General features: G+C 38.7%; 1 protein-coding gene across 5 annotated transcripts; it reads right to left on the reverse strand.

Moving 5' to 3' along the window:
- RNF14 (ring finger protein 14) lies at nt 1,855-21,038 on the reverse strand. 5 transcript variants are annotated; one of them, XM_005683072.3, is made up of 9 exons: nt 20,918-21,038; nt 18,281-18,456; nt 15,848-16,017; nt 14,671-14,822; nt 11,448-11,975; nt 9,911-10,139; nt 5,925-6,097; nt 4,857-4,987; nt 1,855-3,290 (listed from the first exon to the last, which is right to left on the reverse strand). In XM_005683072.3, the coding sequence occupies exons 3-9, from the start codon at nt 15,999-16,001 to the stop codon at nt 3,233-3,235; spliced, it is 1,425 nt and encodes a 474-aa protein (XP_005683129.1). In that variant the 5' UTR covers nt 16,002-16,017; nt 18,281-18,456; nt 20,918-21,038; the 3' UTR covers nt 1,855-3,232. The 5 variants fall into 5 exon arrangements, with proteins under 5 accessions (XP_005683129.1, XP_005683130.1, XP_005683131.1 ...); XM_005683073.3 differs by having other exon boundaries at nt 20,851-20,971; XM_005683074.3 differs by lacking the exon at nt 20,918-21,038 and adding an exon at nt 20,598-20,843.

A 27,043-nucleotide genomic window follows, 5' to 3' on the forward strand; every position in this document is an offset into this window, starting at 1 on the left:
ACACTAGTGCAGAGCCCCTCTGTGAGTCCAGATGACCCACAAGTCTGATCAACTTGTCCAGTGTTTAATGATTTCCTCATGAAGCTGAGCAGAAAACTGACCATAATAGGCATACAGCCTAAAACTCCAGAGATAGCCAGTGTCCTCAGAAAAAAATAGAAAAAGACTTCAATCAATAAAGAATTTTACTGATTTTCTGAGCCTACCTGCAACAGGTAATCAGTCTTCTGAAAAAATTTTTGGCTTCTGACCAATACAGGTGCATCAAGATACAATGTTTATGTAATATTACTAATAAAAATGTGATAGCCAAGAGAAGCCTAAGGAGACATGATGACTAAAAGTAATATGTGGTATCCTGAATGGGATCCTGGAACAGATAAAAGTCTCTAGGGGAAAAAAAAAAACTAAGGAAATGAGAAGTATAGAGCCTAGTTAATAACGCTGTTCAGTAACTGTGACAAATGATCATAGTAATATAAGATGTTAAGAATAAGGAAATGTTTCACCTTCCAGTGCAGGGTTTGCAAGTTCAATCCCTGGTTGGGAAGCTAAAATTCCACATGCTCTGAGGCCAAAAAATCAAAACATAAAACAGAATATTGTAACAAATTCAATAAAGACTTTAAAAATGGTCCACATTTTTAAAAAAAAGAGTAAGGAAATGGGTGTAGAGTAGATGGGAACTCTGTACTATCTTTGCAATTTTTCTGAAAATCTAAAACTACTGTAAAACAAAACGTTTACTTTAGAAAAAAATGAATGAGACAAGATTTACCTCAAGTGACAAAAGCAGGCCCTTAAGTTGATTCAATCCCACGCTTTAAAAGTCACAAAAGCTTTATATTGACTTAAAAAGTTATTTAGCGGTTGTTTTATCAGTTCTAGATCCAAACCTTTTCTACAAAATCAAGGGATGCACCCTCTTCAAACTTGCTTTATATATCTTCAAAGGGATCCTCCTCTGCTCTCTCAGTCTCATCAAAAGGACTCATAAGGTCCATGTCAATTTATGGCAAATCTCAGCGCAACTGTAAAAAAGGCCTTTATCCTAAAACTAATACAATATTGTAAATCAACTATATTCCAATAAACAATTTAAAAATTCAAAGGAACTTAACAACAATTCATAGAATGAAAATTTCCAAAAATTATATTCATTAGTAGTTAATGTGTATGCAAAAAATTTTTAATTGTGCGCCATTTTGCCCTGTCAGATTGGCAAATTATAAGTAAATAAATGAAAATAAGACTTTATAAATCCTACTGTCTTTGTGAAAATTAAAGGGTGAAGATCTTGTACCTAAAGAAAAAACACTCAGTTGAACAAACAAGTCTTTGAAGCTAAGGACCTGTTGTGTTTTTTTAAAATCACAGAGAAAAATCCTGTCATTTCTTTCACGAAACTAAGATGTCTTTCCTACTTTCAATACATCATTAACATAATGTACAACAGACCCAAATAACCCCTAGCAACATCAATTAGCCCATGAACCTAAGCGCTTCTGAGAGGCTACCAGTGAAAGGTATGAAATGAACTCTTACCCAGTCATTGAGAAGAGCCACTATTCTCAAGTATGTACTATATATAATTAGTTGTTTTCATTTCCATTTCTTATCTTCAACTTATTTTTTAAGTTAACTTTAGTTCTTATATAAAATGTGCTGAATCCATGTAGATTAAACAAAATATGGGCCCCCAAATCTAAGTTCGGTCACAAGCTTAGGGAAAAGAGGAGACACTGTTCCATGACTTTCTTCTGCTCACTTTAAGAATATGTGTTATACACCACATAGTTTTTAAATGTGATCATTGCCTTGGTGACAGAACAGATAGCAGCAACTCTGCTCTAATTATAAGACAATTTTTAAATAATTTTTATTTTTAAGATTTAGCATCCTCATTGACAATCCAGAAACAGTCCATGCTCTTTGGATACACACACATAAAATGGTTAAAAGCAATTCCCCAATTTTCAATGACAAGGTAGGAAAAAAGAACATGTTCACAGCTTTAGCTGAATTCTTCTATCCTTTTTACCAAAAATCTTATTTTGCTACCAACCCACTAACCAAACCATAAGGAAAGACAATTTTTCAAAAAGCCAACAAAACCCAAGAACAGGGATCTAGGTATCAAGCCAAAATCATCCCCTGAAACAGTGCTGATGCCAAAAAAAAAAAAAGAGAGGATAGGAAAACAAATTTCCATAGCACATTAGAGAAGCCCTTTTAAAAAGAATTCAGAAACTTAGCGCTGGAACTATGGTGGTGCAGTGTAATTATCAAAACGCAGATAATTAAAGTTCAGCTTGGGAATATATTAGGCTTTCTCCTATCCCAGCAGGGGAAATAAAAATATGAGCTGTTGGAGCTAATATTAAAATTGTCCTTACCAATGAAAGGTAGGGCAAGGGTCAACCGGAGAGAATGTAGAACAAAAGGTAGCAAAGGCAAGTCGTTCTGAATCTAGGCTCTACTGCCTAGAAGCAGCATGAAAGTTTAAAAGGGCTGAAATTCTTCTAAGCCACTATCAATAAATTCTAGACTTGGCTCAAAACCAGTGGACTATAGACCACTGATAAATATATTAGGTGACCTACAGTGTTTACGTACTAAAAAATATTTTTTAAATTATCTGTAAATTTCTATTCTGAAAAGCAGCAGATCAAAATGACACGGGGCCATCTAATCAGTTAGAGAGTAACGGGCTTCCTCCAAATAAAATTAGCAGAAATCAGGTTGGAAAGAATGCAATACGGAGTAAATAAGATCAGGGTCTCGGCACAATTTTAGTAAGGCTTCTACCTACCCCAAGTGTTAAGGAGTACTACTGAGAGAGCTCCCACAGAATGTCTTAGAGGGATGCTTCTCAGAGACAAAAAGGTCTTTAACTCTTGACCCCTCTCTCTTTCCCTAAAGCTTGGAGAAGAAAATAAATATTTAATTTTAACTATTCAAAGCTTTGGGCACATTGTAATATTTAATATTTTCTAGTTTTCATTTTCTGAACCTTTGGCTTAATACTTCCTCAATTATGCTGCAATGAAAAAATGTATACATGTGCCTTAATCAGTAGTACCACATGAAAATAAAACCTTGTTCTTCCATATCTTCTACATAGGAAGACTAAATCAATGGCACCCTAAATATCCTGCAAAGTTACTCTGTATACTTGACAAAAGATTAGGGCAAACCATTCCACTTCCATATCTTGAGCAGTAGAAGTTAACTAGTCTTCAATCTCATCTTCCCAAATATCTCCATTAACATCCACAGCATGGAACAACCTGGAAGCATAAAACAAGGTACATTTTAATATACCTGATAGAAACTGAATATAATTTCTTTCCTTTTTTCAAATATATGTTCTGCACTATTCTGATAATATCTTTTCCTTTCCTTTAATTATTCTACTGGGAAGGGCTGAAATAACAACCCTTTTTTAAGGATCCAGACAACTCTCAAGGGCCAAGGAGAAACAATAATGGGAGACAGGTATCACAAAAACTGACACTAATGTGTATAATATGTAGAATAAGTCAAGACTGAAAAATTCAGGCAGTCAAGAAGCTGCACTCCTTCAAAACACTGTAACTTTACTACATACTAATCACTCCATCCTTTCCATCTTCACCGTGCTTGTACTCTCCACTAGTAGAATGTTTTACAGTTGCCAATTTCTTTTCCTCCTCTTATGTTACTTAAAATCTGTATTTTCAACACTTTTATTTCCAGTGGTTCATAGGCAGAGGTGGTTTCTTCAACTCATAGTTTCATAATGTCAAGAACTGGCTGTAGGTACCCCACAGATGTCTATTAACAAAGATTATCAACTGATATTGAAACTGAAGCTGGTGGAGAATAGGATATTCACATTGTGCCAAGGAGTCATCCCACAGATCACTCACTGACAACAGAAGAAAAACCTTACCTTTACAACGGAACAAATGATAGAACTGAACATCATGCTAATAGTGAGACAGCCTGACATTATGGATCTGACGTGATACAACATGAAGTACACCACCTCTTGTTAAGTATTCCTGTCAAAAATGTTAGTCTAAATCTAATCAAACTGCATTCTACAGCTAACTTCCACTTTACAGAAAATAGAGAGGAAAGAGAAACAAACTAAAAGGCACCATGGAGAAACAGAACTCCAGCAGGTAAGGTTATATAGGACAACAGCCTGGACTCTTCAAAAGGTCAACGTTCCGCTCAATACAGACAAACAAAAGGTGGGTAATACTTTTCTCTATTATGAAACAGAATCAAATAAAATAATTAAACTTGATTAGATCCTGGTATAATAAAACAGCTTTAAAAGATATTTTTGGGAATAGTTGATAAGTCTTAAATATTTTATTAGATGACAGTACGCCATTGTTAAATTTTTTGAGGTATTACTGTTATGTACAAAACTTTCCTTATCTTAGGAAAGATGTGTGGAAGTATACAGAGACGATGCATCATATCTCCAACTTATGGCCAAGTAGTTAAGCAATAAATTTAGAAAACAAATATGGTAAATACTATCAATTGTTCATTTTGGTGAAAGATATCATAGTCCTATCCTTTCAACTCTTCCATATGTTTGAAATTTTTCACTAAAAAAGTTGAGGAGGATAATAAATTAAAGAAAATCTTCAGATAGTACATTTTCATCATAAAACTCATTTTCAAGAAAATGCATATATGACAAAATATATGAAAGAAAACTATGAAAACTATATAAAAGAAAATATTTAAAAATATAAGAAAATTCTCTAAACAGCGCTAAAACTTCCTGGGCTTGTGGTCTGCAAATCAAGTACCAAAAAACTGCTGAAAGTAGGAGTTCTGGGAATACATACCGGTTAAAACACGGGGAAGCAGGATCAGTGAAATGTTTATAAGGGTTTGCTCTAGAAAGAGAACCCATGCAAATCCAGCAGAAATATTGCATACAGCCAGTACATGTCATCTTGTTACATCCATCTAATTTCTGGTGGGAAAGAGAAAAATATCAAGGCTGTAAAAGCAAAAGAGAAATGCACTTGACAAAATGATTTGGTGCAACATTCTCCTTATTGTCTCCCTTTTCTAATGCAGGGTTGAGAAACACAGGCTAACACACACTGATATTAATACCTAAACTCTTTGGCGTTACAAGGGAAATACAGGAAATACTTCGATACTAAGTAAAATCTCTTCTGATAAACAGTAAATACAAACCAAACATGTATAGGTGAATTATGTAGTTAGATTGATTATGAAAATGTTTGGCTTTAATATGTGGGATTTAAACTTTTTACCTAAATCTTAGTAAACATTTGGTACCCAAGTCTCCCATTCTATCAGAGCTGAGGCATGCCAAAGTGGTTAAATAGAAGGCTAGTTTCCTTAATGGAATAATTGAGGCATCATCATCCAGGTTAGCTCAGATATAATGGACTGGAAAAACGGAATCAAATGCAAAGACATATATTTTGATTTTAAAATATATTAAGGTTTTGTCAAGAAACAATAGATTTATCTATCTATTTTGACTTATATCTGTATTTCGTAAGCAGGAACTTGTTAAAAAGATGTGTTAAATTCCAGGATAAATAGTTTTGAGAAGTCAGCCTGTTTTTTTAAAAAAAATAACATACATGAGTTGAGTTGACTGTAGTCCTAGCATGGCCTCCTCATAACTCATTAAATTTTGAGGCAGATACAAGGTGAGAAAAACTATCACTGTATGAAAGCACTCTGAAAAAGGAAGTCTAATATATTTAATATCAATAACAATAATTAGTAGCAAATTTGAATCTTCTAAGAAGGTTTAATAAATACCAAAATATGTTTTCTTAATTAGTTCAAAATTAAAAGGCTTCTTGAGGAAATCATAACATGCTTGGCAAGTAGGCAGGCCTCCAAGTCTGTCCCCAGACTTTTACCTCAATGGGAGTTCCACAACATGGGCAGCTCTTTGAGTTCTTTTCTAGCCACTCCTTACTTTCCATCTCTTCCAGTGCCTTCTGAATCACCCTCTTACCATACCTCTGTTCCAAAAATCTTTTATTGGCCTCATCTGCTTGCAGGTACTCATTTCGTAAGTCCATTAATTTCTCTAGAAGGTGAAATGGAAAATTAACTTTTATACAATTTGTAAAGCTCATTAAAAATCATTAAAAATGATCATAACCTTTGACTATTCAATAATATTATTATTTAATAATGTTATTCCTGGGATTTTATCATAAGGAATTAATCCAAAGTAAAATTATATGCAAAGAGACGCATATAACACATATAACAATGGCAAACAAATTAAATGTCCAAGGGAATAATTATGTGTGGAACCACTTAATGACATAATGTTTAGTTATTAAAACTTATAATTAGGATGGCTACAACTCAATTAAAATACTCATTACAGAAGCCAGCAAAAAGAATATTTAGGTTGTAACTAGGTAAAAATTACACATGCATAAAAGACAAAGAACAGACAGGAATTCTCCAAGTAGAAAAGCTGGACTTCTTAAATGTGACAGAATAATAGCTTACCTTTTCTCTTTGATTTTAACTTATTAATGTTGATATTTTTGTACAACTAGTACAACTAGTAGTACAGTTTAAAGGCTGACTTATCAAACGACACAAAGGTTGAAACAGACGCTGATTTTCTACTAAGTCAGCATCATTCACCATTTAATAACAAGACCTGCCAAACTAAACAAAAGCACCTTTGATTTAAGGACAAAGACCAACAGTTCAATTCTGCATATATAAGAAAAAAGCCAGTGAATAAAATTTACCACCAACAGGTAAAGGAAAAGTCCTTTCTACCAACTTTTCTGCTTAATACTCATCAATCTGGTTTCTACTGCTTTATCACTTAACTCAAATGGAATGGGCAGCTATTTCCAAAGGCTTTATTTGTCAACAAAGGCTTTTGCTCACAATTCTATTACCTTACCTTTTCAACACAATTAATTAAAGACCTCTCTCAACAATGTTCTGGCTCTTTTATTATTTTACCTTCCTCATACTATTTAGAAGTAGACAACTTCTGGAGCAGAATTATAACTGCACTTTTCCTTCACCTATGTATCCTTTCTCTGTATTGTTCATTCCCGTGACTTTAACACTTCTACTGAGATGCAGCAGACATGTATTTTTAAATCCTGTCATTTGTATTTCCTCTACTAGTTCAAAGCGTTTTTGTACTCCAAGACATCTTAAGGACAGAGGTTGCTGCTTTAATGTTCTCAAAATAATAAAATTATTAGTGTATCATATATTTTTTATGGTAATATCTAACATATAGAGAATAAGAAAGAGATTCCCAATTTTGCTGCAGCCCCCAAGTCTATCTTTGATTTCTTCCCCAAACATTGTGAAATACCTGGAAGGTACTTCAGCCTCTCAATGATAAGGATACCAAAGTCTCAAGAAAAGGCTTATATTATACTCTGGTGAGTTCTCCATCCCATCTGCCCATAACCTCTACAAGACTGTCATAGGTGACTGGAAATACTCCATTTACTCATTCTCCTGTCAGGGTCCTTTCTTGGAGATGACACTCTGCTAACAATCAGTAACTATAGCAATACTGGCATTAATAGTTACCATTTTGTGGTTTGAAGACTTAAATCTAACACATAACACCATAAAAATTTCAGAAGAGAACAGAGGCAAAACATTTTCTGACCAAGGTAATAGAAATAAAAGCAAAAATAAACAAATGCGACCTAATCAAACTTACAAGCTTTTGTTCAGCAGAGGAAACCATCAATAAATAGAGATGGTTTGGAAGAAAGTATTTGCAAATGATGCAACTGACATGGGCTTAATTTCCAAAATATACAAACAGTTCATACAACAAAACAGTTCAACAACAAAAACAAACAACTCAATGGAAAAATGGGCAAAATAACTATTAATAAATAGATATTTCTCTAAAGAAGACAAACAGATGGCCCAAGAGGTACAGAAAAGATGTGCAATACCACTAATTATTAGAGAACTACAAATCAAAACTACAATGAGGTTCCACCTCACATCGGTGAAAATGGCCATCATTAAAAAATCTACAAATAACAAATGCTGGAGGGTGTGGAGAAAAGGGAATCCTCCTACACTGTTGATGGGACTGAAAAAGGTGCAGCCACTATGGAAGACACTTTGGATGTTCCTTAGAAAACGAAAAACAGAATTACCAAATGATCCAGGAATCCTACTCCTGGGTAAATATCCACATAAAACTATAATTCAAAAATATAGCTGCACTCCTATATTCACAGCAGCACTATTCATAATACCTAAGACATGGAAACTACCTAAATGTCTATCAACAGACGAATGAGTAAGGAAGATGTGGTACATACATACAGAGGAATACTACACAGCCATAACAAATAATGAAATAAAGCCATCTGCAGTAACATCGATGTAGCTAGAGATTATCCTACTAGTAAAGTCATAAAGAAAAAGACAAATATCATATGATACCACTTATATGTGGAATCCAAAATATGACAGAAATGACCCTATCTACAAAATAAGAACAGACTTGTAGACATAGAGAACAGACTGGCAGTTGCCAAGGAAACCAGGAGTGGAATGGATTGGGGAGGTTGGGGTTATGCAAACTGTTATATATGAATGGATAAACAAGGTCCTACTGTATAGCACAGGGAACTATGTTCAACATCCTGTGACAAATCATCATGGAAAAAAATATAAATATAAAAAAGAATGTACGTATATTCTGTACAGCAATGAATCACATTGCTATACAGAAAAAATCAGCACAAATTATACATTAATTATACTTTAATAATAAATAATACAAAAATTAAAAAAAAATAGTTACCATTTTGCATTTCACATGCAAAATGCCCATTCTCAAACTTCAGTGAAGAACCAGTTTTTTCCTTCCACTCTGTCAAGGACCAATACTTTTGCAAAATATAATCAAATGAATTATTATAAAAATGCATAAAAAGACAAAAAATATAAGCCTAAATTTTTGTGTTTGACTGATATAAAATTTAGTCAGTGGCCAGCAATAATGAAATTGCTATAAAAGTTTTAAACCCTGACTCTCAATTTCTGTATTTACCCTGTCACTGACCAGTATAACAACTATAACAACTCTGAGCAGCACTACAATAGGTCATTTCAAACTTACAATAACCTTATGAAGTAGCTATCATCATCAGCCCTGTTAGTTTGAGAAACACTAAGTCACCAAAGTCTAGTCCAATTGATGTCAAGGGCATGATTTCTCAATCCTTATCTAAACCAGAAATGGCTAGCAGGTTTCACTTCCTGTGCCTACCTCAATAGAGGGTGGCTTTCTAAAGCACTGGGTTGAGGAAGATTCTGAGGCCTCCTGGGCTCACTGAGAAAGCACTTGATCAAACGTGTGCATCATGGAGACAACAGTGATAGCTCAGATGTTCTGTATTTGCCAGCATCTACATTATTCCATATTCATCGATAGAAATTACCCTGTCATTCCTTTCATGGAATGCTCCCCCTTGATATCTGCATGGTTTGTTTCCTTACTTCCTTCAAGTCTACTCAAACCACTTTGCCTCTGCTGGGTTTTTCTAAATAAAATCCCAAACGTCTTCCCCTTCAGAACACTTCATAGCTTGTCTCTGCTTTCCTTTTTTTTCTCCTCTTCAGCATTTACCACTATCTAATATTCTTATTTATTGGGTTTGCCTGTCTCCCTCATTAGAATGTAAGTTCCATGAGGGCATTTGGTCACTGCTATATTCCCAGAATGTAGGCAGTAACTGACATAAAAATATCTGTTGAACCAACAAAGAAGAACACAATTCTTCCAAATTAAGAATTGAAGTGATAAGTCTCTTTTCTAGGGGGTGGGGGAGGGCTGGGAGACTGAGTTCACACGGTTACAACCTACCTGCTGTCACCTTACATGGAGAGACCCCATGGTAGGTCAGTCTGCACAGAGTACAGAAGGCGAAATTGCAGCTGGAGCAGATGCCCATGGTACAGCCAGGCTCCTGCATCACAGGCAGCTGGCAGGATGGGCGGGGGCAGTACACCACATCGGCCATCAGGTCCAAGGTAGACTGGAGGAGAAGGCGGTCATAACGGGCAAACAGCTCTGCTTCCACTAGCTCTTTGACCTGGAGGGAAATGTGAAACATCGTTAAGTTTGATGATTTCCCAACCAGTTCTGATCCTAAGGGAGATCTTTAGGAAGCAAGCATAAAAACCAGATGAACAGAAAATAATAATGATAACCCTGTATGCGAGACAGCAAAAGAGACACAGATGTATAGAACAGTCTTTTGGACTCTGTGGGACAGGGCGAGGGTGGGATGATTTGGGAGAATGGCATTGAAACATGTATATTATCATATGTGAAACAAATAGCCAGTCCAGGTTCGATGCATGATACAGAGTGCTTGGGGCTGGTGCACTGGGATGACCCAGAGGGATGGGATGGGGAGGGAGTGGGTGGGGGGTTCAGGATGAGGAACACATGTACACCCGTGGAGGATTCATGTCAATGTATGGCAAAACCAATACAATATTGTAAAGTAATTAGCCTCCAATTAAAATAAATAAAGTTAGATTAAAAAAAAAGAAAATAAAACCCTCTATCTCACTTCAAAATCAAACCAAGTATGAGTGAATGAGTGAGTGAAAGTGGCTCAGTCATGTCTGAGTCTTTGCGACCCCATGGACTGTACAATCCATGGAATTCTCCAGGCCAGAACACTGGAGTGGGTAGCCTTTCCCTTCTCCAGGGGTCTTCCCAACCCAGGGATCAAACCCAGGTCTCTCGTATTGCAGGTGAATTCTTTACCAGCTAAACCACAAGGGAAGCCCAAGAATACAGGAGTGGGTAGCCTATCCTTCTCCAGCAGATCTTTGTGACCTAGGAATCAAACCAGGGTCTCCTGCTTTGCAGGCAGATTCTTTACCAACTGAGCTAGTATGGGAAGTCTATATCTTGACTGAGACAGTGGTTACATGGGTCTACCCATTTGTCAAAACTAAGCAAAATGTACACTTTAAATGAGTACATTTATGACTCAAAGGAGCTGATTTTAAAAAAAAAAAGAAGAAACAACCAAGCAGGCTATCTTTAAAGTCTGTAAACATTTGGTTAATCATCCCAAGGGATAACCCCTCCAGATCCCAACCTCACACAGACTGGGTAGTAGTTCCCCCTTCTAGCAGATAATATAGAGTAAATCACCAGAATTATTTTTTTAATGCTCATCCTTGCCAAGGAACACCAAAGCCAGCAAAGGGAGCATTTACATTTGTTTAAATAAAGATCATGGACACAATAAAACTGGTGGGCTGGCTCCAAGGCTTCAGACTGTCCTGATGAGCCCTATCAAGAAGTTCCTGAGAGAATGCCTCCCTTTGGAGAGTTGTGAGAGAATTAGGGAGCAGCTGTCAGCAGAGTGAAGAGTTACCTGACCAGGAGTGGCCACTGAAGGGCACTTGGGTTCTGGGCAGTTGAGGCATTGAACTTGGCCATCTCTGATCTGGATTTCAAAGTAGTCCTTGAGACAGGCTTTGCAGTACACATGCCTGCACTCCAAGAAGTACATGCACTCACTACCCAGCTTCTCACAGAAACAGATATTGCACAGGAACAATTTACTATTAAAGCATTTTATCTGCTGAGCTTGATCAAAGTCCAAGATTTCCTGGATCAGACTCGACAATGATTCTACATCCTGCACGGCTCTCTCGTCCACAACTTCCTCTTGGTCTATGTCAGATCCAGTGGCTCCTCCAAAATCTAGCTCTGTGTTGGAAGAAGCTTGAGCCATCCTTCTCTGAACCTTTTTCGGAGAACCCATCGTGAGTTCAAAAGGAGAGACAATATTCAGGTACGCTAAGGTCTCTTCCTTAAGAAACTGCATCCAGGCAAACAGGACCACGCTGCCACGGTGTTCTTCCCACAGGTTGTCTAAGTGCTTGCAGAGAGCAGATAGCTAGGGGAAAAACACATGAGGATGTTGGTGAGTTTGGAAAGATGATGATGCTGTCAACTCCTAATTTCCCTTGAAATCTTTTTAATTTAGACCTTTCTACTTCCTGTTAGGAAGTAGAAAGTATTCTTTTCACTTCTGTGATAAACTGTGCTGCATAATAGCATAGTGTTCTTATCAAAGTACTTCTTAAACTATTCAGCAACATGAACCATAGACACAAGCTCAGAAGCTAAAAGAAGTTCTATAAAACAAGAGAAACAGTTAAGAGTCTACCAGATGTAGAACAAGGTTTACATATGGGCTACTGAAATGGAGGACTTTTTCTGTTCTTTATTTTTCTTTACTTTAGTATTGCTATCTATCTCATGTAGGAGAAGAGATCTAGTTTTAAAACGAACTATTTCTATTCCTTTGGAGTACTAGCCCTGTTGGTACCCTACAATAAAGATTAGCAAAAAACAATTTAAAAATACCATCCAAGCTTTAAAATTAATTCTTTCAAATTAATTAATTAATTGTATCAAGAAGTCAACTTATGTGAAAAAAATCACTAACAGAATCTAATCTCATAGTCCTTGTTATTCCAATTTATAAGCTGATTTTAACTAAGCAATCTGAGATTACACCAGATCCTGGTAAATAAAGGAAAGCAGACTGATATTGAACCTGGATATGATTACAAGCCCTTAACATGATTTGACTCCCATGGGCAAAGCTCACATTTTTCCTAAGTTAAGCAATCAAACTTTAAACTATTTTGACTTTTCCTCCTTTAAAACTGGTCTGTTCAATTTGAAAGGCAAATATAAGAAGATTTTTAAGTAGAGCTCAGGTTCATAAGCAGCTTTTCTTTTTAGGTAAACATCAAAGAATAAGCCTTCCAGATGCAAATAAATTTTGTAAATTTGACATTTGAAGTGAAAAAGAACCACATTCTCTTCCTTACACTGCGCAGTGCTATTCACTAAATTCTATATGGGTACAAAATTAAACACTGACTGTTCAAGACTGGACAACAAATGCTTTTACACATTTGCATAAATGTGCTTTCATGATCAATAAGAAACCAGATGAAATCTTTAAAATGTAATAAATACTAAAAGAAAGCTCTGAATGTTTGAGTCACCAAATCCAAGCAAGAAGTCACCCTCCTCCATCCTCTTTTCTTCTCTAGTCCCTTCTCAAAAGAGGTATCTGAGATGTACGTACATGTGAGGAACGAGGGAGGCAGAAAGAGAAGAGCATGAAAGACACTGTGTGTATATATACTGAAAAAGAAATAAGGAAAATACTAGAAAACTAAACCCAGTTCTATCTATCAATCAGATTCAGTGAGGAACAGGTCCATGAGTCAACTTCATTATTAACAGGAGCAATTCATAAAGCCAAGGAATCAGGGCCCAGTAACAAACAAGAATTGAAGGAAGAAGGAGCATAAGAGACAGATTAAAATGTCAATTATATGGACAAAAATTTACTTGACAGAGTCCTACTGTAATTTTAGCTATGTAACATAAAATAATGAGCAACTCTCTTCTCCCTACACCTTAAAAGCCAGCATTAAGTAGATGCTATTTGGTTGGAATCTGCAACTGTACATACGTATACATGCATGAACATAAAGTATCAAGAGCTCTCTGGAGAAATGGGACTATAAATGTCTAGATAATTCAGTCAACTCTCAGTGATCTAAATGTAAATAATCCACTGTCTTGCATGTGTTACCTCTGACAAAGATGTTAAAATGCAAGGTGAAACTCCTTTTTATTCTACATGTATTATTCTTTTTAAAAATTTAACTTTGTTTTTAAACTCGAAGTTCAATTTTACAAATGCACTCTCATCTAAGGATCAGCCTGGTGATGAATGCACAGTGGTGGGAATGAGAATTACATGACCAATAAAGAAAAACTGACAAGCTGTTCCTTGAGGTCAAGTAACTCTGACAGCTTTTGTCTTAATACATCAGCCTATCAATCTTCATCATGACTTCTAGAAAAGCAACTGCTATTGATCCATTATCTATTCCAGAATACATTATATCAGCTTCAAGCCATATTTATGTCTCAATCAAGAGATGACATTGTTAGTAGAAAAGGATATACGACGCAGAGGAAATGAAAGCTCGTAATATCAGATCTCAAACCTTAGTGAAATATCTAGGGAATCATATGCATTTCTGTGTGCATTCACATTATGTGAGCGCAGTCAACAACTGTTGCTAATATACAGACTTCTACATACAAAAGCGCTCTTATGCGTTCTTAAGGAACGTTTATTATAAGTACATTAGCTCAATTTTAGTCCTAATTACAATTAAATCTTTCATTTAAGGAATGGATAAGAAAAATAAAAAGCAATAGCAACATCTGAGGAAAATGAGGAGGACCTATAGTCTCCATTACAATACAGATTAAATGGGAAAATACCAAGAAAAGGATAGAAACAATATACTTGATTAAAAATTACTCCTACTGCAATTCAAAATGATTAATCATTCTAATTATTGCCATTCCTTTCTAAAACACCAAACATTTTCAACTTATTAACATTATAATTCATGAAGGGGAAACAATTACAACATCAAACCCATTTGTTCTTCATGCACTGAATTCAAGATCATCAAGGTAGTCTTCAATTAAAGATGATTTTTTAAGTTTCTAAAAATGGATAGAAATTAAGTTTCGGGTCTAACCTGAGTTGGTGACAGCCATTTGCCACTAAGTGTGAATGAAGGTGGGGAGGAGGATGGATAATCTGGTGGCAGTTCAAAGTTCAGCACAAGTGGAGGCAGAAAGCAAATGGTGTATTCAAAGCCACTATTCTGGAGACACTCATTTGAATTGCCTGAACCAAAAACAAAGATTAGAAAGGATCAGCTGGTCAACACTTGAGTGTCCATTACTGCTGAGCAGTGCTCAAGAAAAACGTAATGCTTTAGTTGAGGGGATAAAAACCCTCCCTCAAAGCACTTTCTGTTCTTAATTTTACTTTGGAGCCACCACCTTAAAAAAATCTTATAACCCCTTAAAAAAATCTACTAAGCATCATGAAATTTAAAATGAAGATACACAACTTATTCTTGCTACACTTTTGAGTATAATTCCTAACACCAGGGAACAAGTAATACACAATGTTTTCTTTTGTTGTTTTTTACAGCAGATGATTAAAGACACAATCTAGAGAAAAAGACATTATTTCTATCAAAAGGCCATGACCTACTTAGACAATGTGCCAACTCCAATGAATCAGAGTTGGGAGGATTTATGCCAATGCAATGATCTCAGGCTGAGGGCAAGCTACAACACATAACACCTTCACAATCAAAGTTTCATTTCCAGTCATCACACTTACTTTCTCTACTTAAGGCTGTTACACTAGAAACATATTGAGAAAGCGTTCATAATGTCTTCTGTGAATACAGTATCAAAAGCACTAGTTTTTAATTTTTTTCTGAAGCAAAAGGTCCCAGAGTAGTAGAGTCATGTGTTTATGGTGGTTAAAAAGATTCTAGAAACCAAATAGCATTAACAACAACCAAATCTTTCCAAGTGTTTTCACATATATTATTTCATTTTCTATTTTATTACCCCTATTTAACAGCCAATGACTCACGGCTGATGAACTGCTAGTTAGATGATTAGGAAGCATGAAATAGGCAGGATAACATTTGTGATCAAAAAGGCAGAATTAAATTGAAAATTGTTCACCCTTTATTTTCAATTAAAACAGAAACAGGCATTAAATCTGTAATACTACCATCTATCACTAATGCCTATAAACACAAGATGACAAATAACTTAGGGTACACTAAGAAATTGAGAATAACCTTTATCTAGAAAAAAAATCTGTTTAAGAGAATATTAACTGACCGCTCACAAATATCTTGAAATTTTGTGGTAAGTCCAAATGGATCCTGGTTTCTCCACCTTGGACAGACTCTGCTTTTCTAAATTCATCTCCATCATAAATACTTGCCAGGGCCAGCAATTCATCCTCCTGAGCTTCTCGGTCTTCTGACGACATTTAATTTTCTGAGGAGCTGAAGATAATCATTCAAGTCAGTTAAGAACAGAAAAGGCACAGAGTCTGGAAAAGTCTAACGGCCCTCCCCCCAACAAACCCACTCCCCTCAAAAGAAAGTTCCTCAAAAACAACTGCAAAGAATCAATCAATATTCTCACTTTTCTATCTAACTAAAAGTGACAGGCATATCTAATATCCCAGTAGATCATCACAGTAACAGCCTTTTTCAAAAAGGACAGCTGTGGTTCTTATAATTGCTGACTTTTTCAGTTAGGTATGATATGTGTGGATCACAATAAACTGTGGAAAATTCTGAAAGAGATGGGAATACCAGACCACCTGACCTGCCTCTTGAGAAATCTGTATGCAGGTCAGGAAGCAACAGTTAGAACTGGACATGGAACAACAGACTGGTTCCAAATAGGAAAAGGAGTACGTCAAGGCTGTATATTGTCACCCTGCTTATTTAACTTCTATGTAGAGTACATCATGAGAAATGCTGGGCTGGAACAAGCACAAGCTGGAATCAAGATTTCCTGGAGAAATATCAATCACCTCAGATACACAGATGACACCACCCTTATGGCACAAAGTGAAGAGGAACTAAAAAGCCTGTTGATGAAAGTGAAAGAGGAGAGCGAAAAAGTTGGCTTAAAGCTCAACATTCAGAAAACAAAGATCATGGCATCTGGTCCCATCACTTCATGGGAAATAGATGGGAAACAGTGGAAACAGTGGCTGACTTTATATTTTGGGCTTCAAAATCACTGCAGATGGTGATTGCAGCCCTGAAATTAAAAGATGCTTGCTCCTTGGAAGGAACGTTATGACCAACCTAGCCAGCATATTCAAAAGCAGAGACATTCCTTTGCCAACAAAGGTCCGTCTAGTCAAGGCTATGGTTTTTCCAGTGATCAGGTATGGATGTGAGAGTTGGACTGTGAAGAAAGCTGAGCGCTAAAGAATTGATGCTTTTGAACTGTGGTGTTGGAGAAGACTCTTGAGAGTCCCTTGGGCTGCAAGGAGATCCAATCAGTCCATTCTAAAGGAGATTAGTCCTGGGTGTTCATTGGAAGGACTGATGCTAAAGCTGAAACTCCAATACTTTGGCCACCTCATGCGAAGAGTTGACTCATTGGAAAAGACCCTGATGTTGGGAGGGACTGGGGGCAGGAGGAGAAGGGGACGACAGAGGATGAGATGGCTGGATGGCATCACCGACTCGATAGACATGAGTTTGAATGAACTCCGGGAGTTGGTGATGGACAGGGAGGCCTGGCGTGCTGTGATTCATGGGGTCACAAAGAGTCGGACATGACTGAGCGAATGAACTGAACTGAAAAAAGAAAGCACAATAAAAAAATTTTTCAAGGACAATTCACAAAGTACTTTGACTTGCTCTCTAAACTTAGGAAAGTGCCTTGCTCATAAAAGCAGTCAAAGTATATTTGATACACTTCTTAAAAATAAATGAATTTTTTAAATCCACAGGAATCTCTATAGCAGGTTTTCTCAGCCTCAGTGCTACTGATGTTTTGGAACAGACAACTGTCGTGGGAGGCTGTCCCGTGCATTAGAGGACATGAATCTGCATGTCTGGCTTCAACCTGCTAGATGCCAACAGCATCCCTTTTCCTCAAGAGTTGTGACGATCACAAACATCTCCAGACATAACCAGATATCCACCACCACCCCTGCCACTGGGGAGGGGGAAGAAAATTGCTCCTACTTGAGAACACCCCACTCTAGAGACTGTTAAAAGGATGATAACATGTCAGACAGATAACTGTGGAAGCAGCAAAAAACATTAAATTTTTGAAATAATATCAAATCAATTTTAAGATTTATCATTATTTTAGGTAACACCAACAGTGAAAATATGCTATAATTAAACTGTACAAATGTTTTTTAATTACAGCAACTGAAAGATACACCACACTGTCAGATAATTCAAACATGCAAAAAAATATGTGTGAGAATCTGTGAAAATTAATAAAACAACCACCAAAAATTACCATTCTATCGATTAAAATACTAGACTGTAACTGTATTTGCAAATATGCTCCCTCTTGGCCGAAATATTTTCTAAATTGGAATGCACAAGGAAAAGTTAGGACGTGGTTTTTCATGTTATAAAAAAGTGACACTACAAAACTCAAATTCATTTAAAATGATTCCATTTTCAAAAAGTACATTTTCTAGCAGATGATAATGGTTCTGCTTAAGCTGTGTCCCTACCTAAGACACAGTGATATATTCAATTAGAGGTCAGTTAGTACCTGTTAATAACAACTAGAAGAAAAGGATATCAGCACTGGAGTTTGTACTTCAGCCCCAAGTTTGGAACTCATGCAAATCTCATTTATTCTTAAGATGATGGAGATGAGACTGCTGAAGGTGGATAAAAGGCCAAGATGTAGAACTCATACCAGATATACTAGAGAAACCCTGCCATCTGCAGAAAAAAAATACAAAAGATGGTGTTAGCATCCTCTCCAAATTTAAATTCTGAATTTCCACAACCACCACTTAAATCAAGCACATTCTAACACACAGTCAATCCTAATCTACAGCTGCATATTGATCACTTAGGTCAGCCAAACTGAGCCATGTGGTTCAAAGGATATTTGCATGTTCCCAATAATCTGAGTGCCCTTCTTATCTGCCTGCCTTCAGCCCTGGGAGGAGCTGAGAACACCAAAGTCATAGGAGAGGACAGCACAACATGCCCCCATAACAAACCACTTCCTGCGGTTTTCTCGTTTTTCTTTTTCCTTTCCTCTTCCACTTCTTCTATTCCTTCATTTCCTACGCCTCCAGTTTGTCCTTTTGTCCACTAACGAATTAATCCTGAGAGGGACACTCAACGTTAGGTTAATTTAAGGAAGACAGCAGGGTATTTAAAAACAAAATAATAAAAGTGCTGACACACAAACATTTAAGTCCTATTCTAAATGCTCTACCAGGCTTCTTGAACAGGGAATAAAGGAGAAAGGGAGACTGGTCCATAGACGGGTTCTGGAGAATGCTATGAATACCTTAAAATATGCAAAATATATAAAACAATAATTTTAAAACCATATTTTCAGATGTGTGACTCTCAAATAAGTTAACAATGAAATTTAAGATCAATTTACATTTATCGAGTAGTACTACTATGTATTATGTATGATATAATAAGTCTTTTCACATCACCTTACATAACTGTAAATGCTTTTTACCACCTGTAGAACATGGTGATAATGTAATTAAGCTTTTTGTTTCTTCCTGTTCAAACATTATAAATGAGGTAAGGTAAAATCACTCAGTCGTTTCGACTCTTTGCGGCCCCATGGGCTGTAGCCTACCAGGCTCCTCTGTCCATGGGATTTTCCAGGCAATAATACTGGAGTGGATTGCCATTTCCTTCTCCACAGGATCTTCCCGACCCAGGGATCGAACCCGGGTCTCCCACGTTGTAGACAGACGCTTAACTGTCTGAACCACCAGGGAAGTCCTATACAAATGAGGTGAAATGAATTTATACCCAGGCTACACCCCAGAGCAATTCAATCAGACATGGGTCATCCAAGTTAGCCATGTTATTCTAATGTGCAGCCAGGATTAAGAAACTCTACTCCAAGCTGTTTCCCACTGGCAGCTCCTTATGACCCAACTCACCAGACCCCAGCTTCTGAAGCTGCCATGGGTCCCAGTCCCTTAATTAAAATTGCTGACATGAATTTCTTTGATTCTATTCATTCAGTCAAGACTCACCTCCAAAACCCCTATTCCATATAAAACTTCCAATTAGCATGTCTTCCTTTAAAAACTCAGAAAACTTTTTATTGTAACTTTCCTATGACATTGTCACACCCCACCTTGCATTAGTTTTTCCTCTGAACTTGCGCTTCCTCTCCTCCCAGACTAAATTAGTTCCTTAAGGGCAAGGATCAAGTGTTTTGCCTCTATGTATACTGCTCTCAGACTCTAGCAGTGCTTTAGGTTAGACACTGGAAAAAGTGAGAACTGAACTGGGGTGAGATGTGGTTGCAGCAATGGGGGACTAGAATCAAGATTCAGGGACTGCACTGCCACATCCCACCAGGAGCACGTTGGGTTGGTCGTCACAATAACAGCAAAAAGAGTGAACTCTTACCACGTGTCAGGCATTGTGGTAAGCCCTTTAAATGCACTAACCCGTTAGATTCCCACAACCCCATGAAGAAAGTCCTACTCCTATTTCCACTATACACAGAAAAATGACATTTTAAGTCCACGCTGGCTCAAGGTCACAGAGCTAATATAAAAATAAAACGGGATTCAGACCACCTTGTTTCTTCAGCTATTAGCACAGGAACAAGAATAAACCCCGGTGTCACAAGACGAGAGAATTCAAGTTTAATATTACTTTTAGGCAAACCGGAAACCGCTATAAGAGTGAGGGAAGCCCCTCCTCCGCCGGGTTTCCCTCGAGCCTGGGAAAATCCTACTCATTCTCCCAGGCCACACCATGAACGTTTTACCCGTGGGCGGGGGACCGGGGGGTCAGCATGCCGCTGCCGTGTCTCCGCGGCTTACTGCGGGGCGTATGGAGTCGTTGTTTGCGCGACTCACCTACAGCTGGGGGGCAGGCCCGAGCCCCGCTACCTGCCCCAGTGCTTGGAAACGGAGGACGCTGCGCGCGTGTGAGCCCGCCCAGGGGTCCCGAAGGGGCAGGGCCTGGAACTTCCCCTTCCTCCTCTGGGCACCCCGGGGACCTTAGCCGGGCCGGGTCCCGGGTCCGGGGAGTTGAAGCCTGCTAAGCAAGCAGTCCGGGCCCGGCCGCCCTTCTCTGCCTCGCGCGCCTGTAGCGCAGTTCCCACCGTACCTTCCGGCTGCCCCACCGCGCCGGGCTCGAAAGTTCCGCCCTCCAACCTAGCTCCGGGTCCCCTCACCTCCACTCGCTGGCCCCTCCTGGAGACGCCCAGCTCAACCGGCGGACCGCCTCTTCCGTCTTCGGAGCTGTCAGCTGAGCCGGGCGGATCTGGCTGAGAGGCCTCGGCGAGAGAAGGGCTGTGCGCAGACGCCGTGACCGCCCCGGCCCCTCGGCCGCCCCCAGCAGGTCAAACCGGCGCTGCAGCCGCGACCACCGTCACCGTACCGCTGCCCACCAGACTTAAGACTTCAGTATGCCTGTGGAGACGTTGACACAAATGCAGATTCTGGGGCCCCTGCTGGGAATGTGCCTCGGAATTAGAATTTTTACCAATCACTAGAGGTAAATCACGAGGCAGGGAACTACCTGGGGTAGACCTGCTCCCCCAAGTAGAGAAGGCAAGCCTCTTCTACCTCCCGGGATCCCGGTCTCAGAAATGCTACCTATCTTTCTGGCACCTCCACTATGAAGGCATTCTCTCACTGGTCATATTGTAACTGTAATAACTACAGTGTTTATTAAGCATAGGGATGCTTCAAGTCCTGTACTCATGATTTTATGTAAATGTTCACTTCATTGTAACCTTATACTTTAGATACTATTTGTTATTCCTGCTTTACAAGTGAGGAAATTGAGAAAGGTTCAAGAATTTACCAAAGCGTATAGGCTGAGTGGGAATTAAAATTACATGTCCCCTACTACCTCATGCCATATGCAAAAATTAACTCAAAATATAGCAAAGACCTAAACGTAAGCAATAAAACTAAAAAATCTCTTAGAAGAAAATGGATTAAATCATGAACATGGATTATGCAATAGGTTCTTAGGAACAAAAGCACAAGAAATAAAAGAAAAATAAATTAGATTCATCAAAATTAAAAACTTCTGTGCTTCAAAGGGCATTATCAAGAAAAGACAACCCACAGAACAGGGGAACAAATTTGAAAATCATATGTCTGATAAAGGTTTAAAAGCCAGAACATATAAAGAACTACAACTCAACAACAGAAAGACCAATAACTCAATTTAAAAATGGGCAAAGGATGTGAATAGACATTTCTCCAAAGAAGATATACAAATGTTTAGTAAGCATGTGAAAAAAGGCTCATCATTAGTCATCAGTTTAGTTTCAGTTCAGTCGCTCAGTCGTGTCCGACTCTTTGCAACCCCATGAATTGCAGCACGCCAGGCCTCCCTGTCCAACACCAACTCTCGGAGTTCACTCAAACTCACTTCCATCGAGTCAGTGATGCCATCCAGCCATCTCATCCTCTGAAGTCCCCTTCTCCTCCTGCCCCCAATCCCTCCCAGCATCAGAGTCTTTTCCAATGAGTCAACTCTTTGCATGGGTGGCCAAAGTACTGGAGCTTCAGCTTTAGCATCATTCCCTCCAAAGAAATCCCAGGGTTGATCTCCTTCAGAATGGACTGGTTGGATCTCCTTGCAGTCCAAGGGACTCTCAAGAGTCTTCTCCAACACCACAGTTCAAAAGCATCAATTCTTCGGTGCTCAGCTTTCTTCACAGTCCAACTTGCACATCCATACATGACCACAAGAAAAACCATAGCCTTGACTAGACAGACCTTAGTCGGCAAAGTAATGTCTCTGCTTTTGAATATGCTGTCTAGGTTGGTCATAACTTTTCTTCCAAGGAGCAAGCGTCTTTTAATTTCATGGCTGCAATTACCATCTGCAGTAATTTTGGAGCCCCCCCAAATAAATTCAGCCACTGTTTCCACTGTTTCCCTATCTATTTCCCATGAAGTGATGGGAAATAGTCATCAGGGAAATACAAATCAAAACCACAATTAGAAGCCACTTCACACTCACTAGAACCACTGTAATGAAAAGAAAAAAAAATTTTTTTAATCTCATGATACAGAGAAGTGTTTGGTGGTTGTCAGAAGCAAGAGGTGGGCAAGTGGGTGAAGACACAAACTTTAAATTATAAAATAAATGGGTTATTGGGATGTTATGGAAACCATGGTGAATATAGTACATAATACTCTATATATGAAAGTTGCTAAGAGAATAAATCTTGAATGTTTTCATCACAAGAAAAAAATCTGTATGTATGGTGTTGGATATTAACTACTCACTGTAGAAATCATTTCTCAATACATACATATATTGGATCATTATGTTATACACCTGAAACTAATATAATGTTGTATGCCAGTTACATCTCAATAAAGAATTTTTAAAAAGAAAACAGATGAAGTGGCAAAGAAATTGGAATCCTCATGTATTGATTCTGAGGATGTAAAATGGAGTAGCCACTCTGGAAAACAGAGGTCTGCATTTTCATTTTGCACTGAGCTTCACAAATTACACTGCTGGTCCTGCATGCAGGAGAAAGGAAAACTCAAGTGGGAAAAAATCGGGTACTGGAGGGGCTTCCTGACTGCCACAGAAGGGAAATTTTTGAAATGCAAATAATCAGTCCTAATCCTCTGTGCTATAAACCTTGACTGTTACAGAACAGAAACCTAACTATCCCTATAATGGATATCAAAACCAGAAATGTACTCCTTAAAAAGACAAAGGAAGGAAGCATAATCTCTGAAGTCATCCACTAATACGGTTCATATTCAGCCAAAGGAAATAAAGCCAAGAGTGAAACCCTACTGCAGAGTGCTCAGAGACGAGACCGTGAATGTAGCCAGAGATCTCCCAGCTGCTAAAAGCGAGGGGACAAAGAACCAGGCCAGGAAAGTCTCACAAAGTCGAAGTGAAAGGTGATTGTGACATCCTGTCAGGGCTTCATGTCAGAGGTCACAGGACGGAGGGAATAGAAGAATTTCAAGCAGTGTTAAAAGTTTGGATGAATGTTTAAAGTGGACTAAGCAGAGTCCACTTTAGAGGTCAGGTTTGGATAAACAGAGTTTTTTACTTAATTTTCTTTTTAGACTCTGTAAGATTTTTGTAGCATTGGTTTTATGCGCCTGGTTTTGCATCATTTAGTTTAAATTGAGCTTTCCCTACATGCCTAATCATCTGCTGTGCTAAGCATTTTACATGCATTGTTTCATTTTAACACCCAGGACCCCATGACCAAAGTAATTGTATCTCCCCATTTTACAAATGAGGAAATTGAGGTGCTATGGGGTGAAATGATTTTACCAGTGTCATTCAGTGGTGATCTATATAGTATTAGGACCAATCCCTCATCAGTCTGACCCTCTCATATAGCTTGTAAAAGAATTAGGGTTTGTTGAAACAGAAATACAGACAGAATAAAGTCATTCTGGCTTTAAGAATTAAAAGAGAAGGCCCTAGGGAAGTCAGGATTACAGTTTATGATGTCATGATAGGTAGAATGAAAATACAGAGAGAGAGAAAGCGATCTAACTCCATATCCTGTCCTCAGGAACACTAGAAGATGATGGAGTCCAGGGCTAGGAGAGAATGGGTTGTGTGACCTAGACCAGAGGTCAAGACCCTGCCAGTGGGTAGAGAAGCAAAAGTGAGTCACAAAATATGTCTGGTCTTGTAGGGACAGGCAGGCCTTCCATCACTGGCATCCAATGGTGTCCAGAGCCTTTGCTGAGCTCTCATCCCCTCTGCCCGGGGGGCCAGCCTCCTTTTCAATGGCCATCCCTCTCAAGCATTCCTGAAACAAGCCTTGACATATACAGGGGCAGCAGTGTGGAAGGGAAAGTCTTGTCCCTATCTCTGGGACAGAACTGGATAGTGGCAGGCCTCATCCCAGTACAGAAGTTTCACAACTGATCTCATGTCGTTTATACTTCCTCACTCTGTGGATCTCAAAAAATTTACTACTATCACCTGGAAATCTGAAAAATTGGTGTTTCTTTAAAACAGGGGCTTCATACTCAAAAATAAAAATTGAGAGCTAAAAGCAGAATTATAAATAATTAACAAGTAGAGCGCTATTCATGTCCCATGCGCCACTCTAAATGTTCTGCATGGAGTAAGCTAAACATGACAGTAACCCTGTAACATATTACCATCATCATCATCCCTATTTTAAAGCTAAGGAGACTGATCACAGAGAAGTTAAGTGGCTTGCCATGGTCACACAGATAGGAAATTATAATGCCATGCTTTGAACCCAGGCAATTGGAGTCCTGAGCCCACATTATTAACCTTAATGTTATGCTTAAGTCAGGTTAACACTTTGCCTAAGGAAAGTGCTCAGGTCTGTAAGGAAAAATAGCCAGACTAACCAATGTGGCCAGCTTCCCTGGTGAGTACAGCTCAAACAATACCTCAGGTCATCCCAGGGTTATATAAAAACAGACTCCTAAAAAGGCTTGCAGTGGCTGACAGTATAAAAATGTTTTCTGTGCTTCTGTTCCAAGGTAAAATTTGATTTACAATAATAGGCACAGAATGATCATGTTTATACTTGCAACCTGGCACTTTATTATTATTCCCCTGAATAACAGTGAAGAGAGTTTTGTAACCCCAAGGTAACATGGCACTGTAAGAAGGAAAGAGGGGTGAGATTTAGCAGCAGCTGCCATCATAAATCAGCGTACGGCTGTTTCTCTCGGAGCTCCGGGCTCAACTCTTGGCTGTCATAAACTTATAAAGGGGAGTCCCATGAGAATTCATGTAACGATGGGAAGACTCGTTTTCCTTCCTGCAAGAATCTTTCTGAAGCAAGGTGAGAATTAGGCTGATTAGATTCTATGTGAAGAAAGAAAACCAAACCAGTGGTTTAGAGGAAAGGAAAATATGGGTCAACTTTAGCTATTTAGCTACTTCCCTTGCCAAAAAAACCTGACCTTGAAAATGGAGAAGAACATGCTGAATTCCACCCAATGAATGAGTGACCGGATGACCAAATAAATTAATGAATGTGATCCAAGCCTCCTCAGGGGTGGTTCTTTTAGTGTGAGAACAGTTACATCCTACAATCACCCAGAAATGCTGAATACATAACAAGGCCAATCAACAGAGTCAGCCTCTGAATATTCATGCACAGATGATGCTCCCAGTCAATATGTTTGATTTTTGTGTTTACTGATAGATTTTCAAATTCACTGTGTAAACCAAAATTCTAAAAATAAAAAGAAGAGGAAAAAGGAAAACAGAGAAGAACTTGTGGTGAGGTCATACTTAACGTCTGGATAGGATTGCCAGATAAAAACACTTAAAGTTTTTTCACTATCTGAAATTCAAATTTAACAGTCACTCTATATATTTTTTAAAATTTATTTATTGGTTGTTCTGGGTCCACGTTGCTACGCGGCTTTTCTCCAGTTGCGTCAAGTAGGGGCTGCTCTCTAGTTGTAACGCATGGGATTCTCACTGCGGTGGCCACTCTTGTTGCTGAGCACGGGCTCTAGGATGCTCGGGCTTCAGTAGCTGTGGCTCCCAGGCTCTAAAGCACAGGCCCAGGAGTTGTGGCACAGGGACTTAGTTGCTCCACAGCATGTGGAATCTTTCCAGATCAGGGATCGAACCCATGTCTCCTGCATTGGCAGGCAGATTCTTTACCACTGAGCCCCCAGGGATGCCCCCACCCTGTATTTTTATTTGTTAAACCTGGCAACCTACTTCTGGGCTAAGAACCCTAATTAGAAGAGAGGGCTGAAGAGAATATTTGGTGGACATGCCCACACCTGGGAGTCAGAAGGAAGGCAAACCAAAAGGAGAATCCGAGAAGCAGGCAGAAGGGCCTGCAGAAATATGGAAGAACTAGTGTGCACAGAGCTTCTGCTGAGCACTGATACAGACATAGGACAGAGGTGGGGACCAGGAGGATGCTTGGTGAGAAAGGCCTGATGGCTACAGAGTTCTTGCCAGGCTATTAGTGCTTCTAAGAAGCTCTGTGAGCCCACGAGCTACAGCTACTGAAGCCTGCGCATTTGAGAGCCTGTGCTCTGCAGCAGGAGAGGCCACCAGAATGAGTAGCCTGCACACAGCAAGAGACCCAGCATGGCCAAAAGTTTAAAAAATAAATAAAAAGTTTAAGATGCTCTATGTCAGTGGCTCTCAATCAGGTTGGGGTGGAGAAGGGATGTGTGGTAGAATGACCGATACTGGGTCATAATATCAGAATCAGATAATAATATCAATATCAGAACTGAGGCCTACATGCTGGAGGTAGCCCTCTTCTCCTCTGAAGATTAGGGAGAGAGACATAAGTGTAACCCTGATTAACTCAGAATTT

This window comes from Capra hircus, chromosome 7 (assembly GCF_001704415.2).
Source record: "Capra hircus breed San Clemente chromosome 7, ASM170441v1, whole genome shotgun sequence".
Lineage (NCBI taxonomy): Eukaryota > Metazoa > Chordata > Mammalia > Artiodactyla > Bovidae > Capra > Capra hircus.

Excerpts from the sequence above, each read along its gene's own strand:
- RNF14 (XM_005683072.3), bottom strand. The coding sequence starts at position 16,001 with ATGTCGTCAGAAGACCGAGAAGCTCAGGAGGATGAATTGCTGGCCCTG. Across the intron at positions 10,140-11,447 it reads CAGTGGCCACTCCTGGTCAG|GTCAAAGAGCTAGTGGAAGC; the intron begins GTAACTCTTCAC and ends ATTTCCCTCCAG. Across the intron at positions 3,291-4,856 it reads GCTTCCCCGTGTTTTAACCG|GTTGTTCCATGCTGTGGATG; the intron begins GTATGTATTCCC and ends TTATGCTTCCAG.